This window comes from Epinephelus fuscoguttatus, linkage group LG13 (assembly GCF_011397635.1).
Source record: "Epinephelus fuscoguttatus linkage group LG13, E.fuscoguttatus.final_Chr_v1".
Classification (NCBI taxonomy): Eukaryota; Metazoa; Chordata; class Actinopteri; order Perciformes; family Serranidae; genus Epinephelus; species Epinephelus fuscoguttatus.
In genome coordinates, this window is record NC_064764.1 from 5670520 (window position 1) to 5677174 (window position 6655).

At 43.8% G+C, this 6655-nt stretch overlaps 1 protein-coding gene across 1 annotated transcript; it reads right to left on the reverse strand.

Annotated features, from left to right (window-relative positions):
• Nucleotides 1-3353: 3353 nt before the first annotated feature.
• On the reverse strand, nucleotides 3354-6450 carry LOC125899175 (zinc finger protein 862-like). The gene is made up of 4 exons (XM_049593244.1): nucleotides 6335-6450; nucleotides 4612-4762; nucleotides 3986-4215; nucleotides 3354-3855 (listed from the first exon to the last, which is right to left on the reverse strand). Exons 1-4 carry the CDS (start codon nucleotides 6448-6450, stop codon nucleotides 3354-3356), a joined length of 999 nt encoding a protein of 332 aa, XP_049449201.1.
• Between the last annotated feature and the right edge of the window lie 205 nt (nucleotides 6451-6655).

A 6655-nucleotide genomic window follows, 5' to 3' on the forward strand; every position in this document is an offset into this window, starting at 1 on the left:
AAAAGCTGTCCTTTCAAGTTGGCATGATATGCGGCTGGTCACTGTCAGTATTTAACAGTGCCCGACAGCATCAGGGGGCCAATGTGGGGGGACAACAATGAAAGCTAAGGCTGCAGAAGTTCGAGTTGGGTGGGAGGGATAGGTGGTGGATAGTAGGGCATTAACAGAAAAATTGATTTGTCGACGTGTCGACGTCAGTGGCACAAGTCGACACCCCCCGGGAGGAGTCGACAAGTCATGTGTTTTTTCCCTCTCTCTGTGTGTGTGCCTGTGTACGGAATGCAATCGCTGCCTCTGATTGGCTTACGCTGATACTTTATCCTTGAACATACTTGGGCGTACTATAAGCGGAGCAGACTCCGCGATGAATGTCCGCAGTCATTCTGGCTTTCATAGTCGAACGCACTTCCGCGCTGTAGTTTCCTGTAAAAATGTCTGTGAAAAATCCCCGCGATGTGAAAAATACATGCTGAGCAGTCACTGGTGCGCGGAGCGGAGTCCGCACGGTTGTAAAATCTGAGCTTTGCGCGCACAGGGCTTGTGGACATCCACTTTGAGTCCGCGCAGACCTCGGGCCTGACAGACACACATCACATGTGTGGAGATACTTCACTTTCCTCCGCCGTGTCAATGTGATGACGTCATCAAATGACTTGTCGACTCGACTTCGACTTTATTGACAGATAAGTCGACCTGAAAAAAGTCAAAGTCGTTAATGCCCTAGTGGATAGGTCCAACAATGTGCGTGTGGTGGTAAAACGTATCCATGTGCATTTGTTTTTGAAGAAAAGTCAATTTGTGGTGTTTTACCAACATAGTGTGTTTATTTCAAAAGAGTCTGCATGCATGTACATGTCTGTATTTTGAAAACAGACAATGCATTTAACAATTTGAAGCTGACATGGCATCCCAGAACATCAACCCCCAACGCACCCAGGGTACCTTGCACATCATATGTTGACATAGAAAGTCCATGACCAATCGTTGATATGTGATGAGGTTGGAGTGAGAATGTGTTGAGAAAGACCATCTTTCAAGCAGTGACATACTTTTTTAAATACTCTACATCTTAGATGAGCTGACATGCCTCAATGACCTCCTGCCTCAGGCAACATCGTTAACCCCAGCTGTGCATCTCTAACTCCATCTGTACATGAAAAGTACCTGTACAGCAACGTCAAATCAGTAAGACAGTTAAATATATATGGAATATAAACTAACTTAGCTGTAAGACAGTGGAAGTGCTTGAAGAGAAGAGAGTTCATTTTCCCCTGCAAACTTAAGTTATTAATAAGCTATATTTAGGGGAGGGATTCTTGCCTAAATTTTTGCTTATGATGTAAAAACAAGAGAGAGTGAACATTTTGTGAGATGTAATAGAGCCACATGCTGCGTTCAGTGGACAGGACACTTTTTAGCTGTATTTTTCAGTCATTAATCTTATGTGCATCTTACACAACAGATGTGCTACAGTTTTAATTATTACAGCTGTTTACACCAGTCATGTACTGGCTCACATTTTATGCACACTACTGCAACCCAAAGCATCTTTTTAGGCTGTTTTTTTTTTCCAAATTAGGTACTTAACTACATTGATTTTGCATTGGGTTGTAAGGCAGCGACAAGACACTTGTGATTGCACAGCAGTACTGTAGATTACCATGTCCAGGGTTACACTGACAAATGACTGAATGCTGCTTCAGCTGTTGTAGGCAAGCTGTTGGTTCAGCACCAGGCTGTCAACTCTAACTAAGAAAAATCAAGGGGTGTATTGTTTCAGGTACTGGCCAGAGGATAAACTATGATCCAGGAAGGTGATAGAGCCATGAGTTTGAAGGATCATCAGGCGCCAAAACACTGAGCAGTTTCTACAACAGTGACACAGCATTTTACAACCATGGGAATGGTTCTTTCATCGTAATAATGCCAGTTAAACAATAGACTTACTCTATTCAGTGATCCACCAGAAAAGAGTGCTTGAATGTATTTATGTTGCAGCAAATGTTGAACCGGGTCCAACTTTTTTGTGTGAACGTGTCGTAACCACTGATGCCAAAAGTCCTTCAAATGAAACACAAAAGTACATTGTTTGCTTTTGTCCTCTAGAACAACACATAGAAGCATTTTCTGATCCAACTCTCCTATTGGCAGGACTGTTAAAAATCAAAAATATAGATGCAAAAATAAATACCTTGGTTAGATTTAGGGTAGGGATGCCAGTTTCTGTAAATTTTGCATATGAAAGCCCACAAAATGAAATGAAATATAAGAGGCTATTCCTTTAAGTCTGGCCCTCCATTGACTCAGTGAGGGTCACATTTTAAAGTACTATCCATTTAGAGGTGGTAAAATGTAAATGTTTTGTGTTGCCTTTTGTTTTTTGTTTTTTTCTCTTGGCTTTACCCACAGATGGTTGGTTAGCTACATTAACATGCAGAAACTTGCCCACTGCTCACTCTCTGTCTCCACTGGTCAGCTAGCCGAGGCTGCCCTGCACTGCGCACCACCCAAGTCGAGTGCTAGCAAGTGGCCCCACTCATTTGGCAGTTACCCTAGGTAATGCTGTCCCAGTGGTGGCCACCATCAGGTCTCCCCCCAGGTGGCACAATTTAGTAAGTGGCTTCATTTGGAGCTGCAAAACCCCTTTAGCGCTATTGCCTTGGGATGCATAATAACATCAGCACGTGATCGGTGTCAGCCAACATTGGCTTTAAAATGAAATATCGGAATTGACCAACATATTTTTTCTTATTTTACACAATGAATAAATATTACATACATTGAAAATCACTGGCTTTTTATGTCTCCGTCAACTGGGGGGCCATCACAATATGAGTATGCATGTATAATATAATGTTAATTCCACTACAGAAGAGACTTGATGATCACTGAAATTAGGTAGGGAAAAAAAGTGGATATATCGCTATTGGTATTGGTTATCAGTCAAATAAGCAGTTGCATATTGGCATGTTGGGCTATCAGCAAAAAATCCCAATATCATGCATCCCTAGATGAAAAAAACCTACCGGCCAAACATATTTTTTACCAGCCAAAATAATGAATTGCCTTTTTCTGTCACATATACGTTTTTTTCAGTGCTTTTCATTGAGATAATACAATATTATGTTGAATACAAGCTTAAAGGAGAGGCCAGAGTGAAGTTTGAGGTAAAATTAGTTTAATATTATCAAGTTTTGAGCTCAAAATTCCATTTGCACTTTGTACTTCAAACATTTGTACTTCAAACATAACAGTAATTTACAGTAAGCACAACAGTAAATTTTTTTGTTGTAAACCTTCCAGATGCTTATTAATCATGTAACTTAAACCTCCTCAGACTGCTCACTCTGCAGTCACCCCCTTTGCACAGTCCATGAAGTCTGGAGTCCTGAGTCCTGGTGCCAGAGTATCACAGCTTTGGTGGGATCATACTCCTTGATCTCTGGGGAGGAGAGCTGGACCATAAGAAGATCTGACAGTGTATCAGACAGTAGACTGGACCGCCAATTGGTTTTCACCTGTTTCATGGTATTAAAACCTCTTTCACATTCAGCCATGGAGGCAGGGAAGGACAGGACCAGGTCAACCAGTGCCAGCAAATCAGGGCAAGAATGCTGATGGCTCCTGTTGACACTGACCCAGGACATCTGCTGCAGGGACTGGGGCTCTTGGCACATCAGCACCTTGAGGATGGTCCACTGGTCAGGAATCTTTTCAACATGGATGGCAGAGGTTTCCAGGACAGGCTTGGAAGTGATCCACCAGGTGATGAGGGTCTTCCTGTCACTTTCTCTGCTGGTCAGTGAAATTCCCTCATAGCTGTTCGCCATTGCGCCCTTCAGCATGGGCCCCTCTCTGGTGACAAAAGGCTAATGTTCACTATCCTTTTAGAGTGCACAACACACTTACACTCTCTTTCCCTCTCTTGCTGACATGAACTTTTTTTTTAATTCTCTTAAGGCAAGTACTGCTTATTGCATCTTACCTGGTTTTGTACTTCTTGAGTACTGCCTGTGTTGAGCACAAGGAACTGTGGGCCTCTGCAATGGTGATGGTGGACCTCTGCAGACTGGCAGACAGGCTGCTCAGGTGGGTTAGGGTGTCATTCAGGAAGCCACAGAAGCGGATGACAACAGCCTCCCTGGCAGTGCTGTAGTATTTTCTGGCCTTGGCTTGCTTCACACCTCTGACATTTTGGGCATCAACAGATTGGATCTGAAATGCATCAAGAACAAAGACATACAAACAGATCACTGTGCTATTCAAAACCACCTATAACCATATGACACATTTTATGAGTGCATAAAGCATTGGAATATAGTGTTATATTTTTCTTTACTGGACATAACATTTTGATGACTTTTGATATAGTTAATATAGCAATTCAGAGCCACTACCTGTTCCAGGTGCTGGACAACCCCCTGGTAACCCCGCAGGAAGTGGTCCAGGGCACGCGGTAGGTGTCCAACCCATCAGGTCCTGCCGATTCTGGTGGGTACCAGTGGTCTGTGACCAAGAGCTTAGAAGCTATTCAACAGGTTTGCCCTGTTCAGTGGGCTGGTGTGGTAGAAGGTGTAGAGCCCAATGAGGAGGTCTTCCACTTTCTAGTACATCACGTTCATACATCATGTATGCCATACAGTGGATGCTGATGATGTAGGCTTGGTCCCCCTTCAGTTGGCTGACCACACCAGTCCTGGCTCCGATCATCACAGCAGCACCATCTGTTGCCAGGGCCAGGGGCAAAAATCCCATTTCATAGCTGGGGGGGGGGGACAATAAACAGTAAAATTTAAAATTTTAGAGAATAATTCCAGGGGGGACAAGGAAAAAAAGTTGTAGCCTGTCTTTTATACAGCATCTTTTACCGCAATTTGATGCTTTAATCTTCTCTCTATCTCTCCAGCAGGCAGAGTGAATGTCTATACTTATGAGGAATGGCTTAACAACTAAACATTTCCTGCAATTAAACTGGTAAACTGGTTTATAAACAGTGTGCTGTGAGATCTGCTGCTGTGCACCTCACAACCGTGCGTAATAGTCAACGCGTAATGACAGCTCCTCGTCGGTTAGACTGCACGTCTCTCATGTTTGTCTCACTGACAGGTGGAGAGCCTACAGATGGGTACCCATTAGCTACGAGCCGCTCCGCCACTGACTGCTCTTGCCCTGTCCTCTCCCTCTTCTTTCTCTCCTGTCGTCTCTGACTATCACTAAACTATGAGCTTATTCATTAGCTTTTAGCTTAGCAGCACTGTTAATTGAGTAGGCTTTTGAACAATGCAGGAGAAATGTTGCAGACAGTTTATATTATCAGCCTGGGCCCCGGGCTTGTTGTAACAGTAAATGGGATGTGTTGTAACTTGTGTAAGTTAAACTGTATCTGTGTGAGTGTACATCTTACCCTGCGATGCGCAATGTGGGCAGCGAGTCCAGCCACACGCTGCTACTGCTGCCAAGTAGCCCTGCCCGTTGGAAAGAGTGTGGGATATACCACTACTAGGAATGGGAGGGGGGGACTAAATCTTTTAAGATTTAAAAAGCACATTATTGCACGATTATAATGAGCACCACTTACATTGTGCTTTTAATAAATACTACTGCATTGTTCAAAAATTATTAATTGTGTCTCAAATTATTCTGGGGGGGGGGGGGGGGGGGCGACGACACAGCTTTACTGAAGGGGGGGGGTCATGTCCCCCCTGTCCCCCCCCGGGATTTCCGCCCCTGGCCAGGGCAACCAACTCCCTCCCCCACTCGTTGCACACTCCCTCCATGATGGCACTGACTATGTTGGTTATGTGTTCTGTGCCGGCCTTCTCCACTGACCTGATGCCAACAGACTTGGTCTTGATCTTTCTCTTGTAACAGAACCTACATAAACCAACTCCTCCTCTTTCACAGAACTGTCTGTGGAGCCGTCAGACACGATGGAGAGAAATCTGGTGGTTTTCAACATCTCTCTGATGTTGTTCCTCTCTGCTTCTGCAACATAGTGTGTGAACTCTTGGGCTTAAATCCTGTTCCTATGGGTTGATCCCACCACAATGCCTTTGTTTTCATCTAAGCTGCAAAAGTAAAAAATCATGGCAAAAATTAATTCAGTCTTTTGATAAACAGTAATGTTATCCAATATATCTACTTATTTGTGCTAAATGAGCCTTCCACTGTGGAAAATGAAAATGCTTATTGTGGGACTGCATATTCATGTGAATTAAGTTAACCTAAACAGCCTGATAAAATAGCCCTTATTAATTCTGGAGGGCGGGGGATTTGGTTTCATAACTAACAGGCTATGTGACACTAATTTAATAGAAGCACATTTTTCACTTACTCGCATATCCACTCGAAGTCCGTAAACGATCTCCCCTTCTTCCCAATGGCATGTGCAGTATTGAACATGTTCATCATCTTCTGAGTGGTCTGTTCAGACATGGCCATGAGTGTCATCACGGCGGGTGTTGAGAGGAGAGGCAGGACACAGCCACGCAGGCTATGTGACACTTGCTGCGTTCATGGTCAAGGATGTTCTCCAGCTTCATCGTTTTGTTACCGATGACAAATGAGTTGTTAAGTTTTATTTCTTTGGCATATTGCCAACATACATTACAGCTCATTACTGCACCCTCAGCATTGTAGTGTAGCCAGCCTCTTG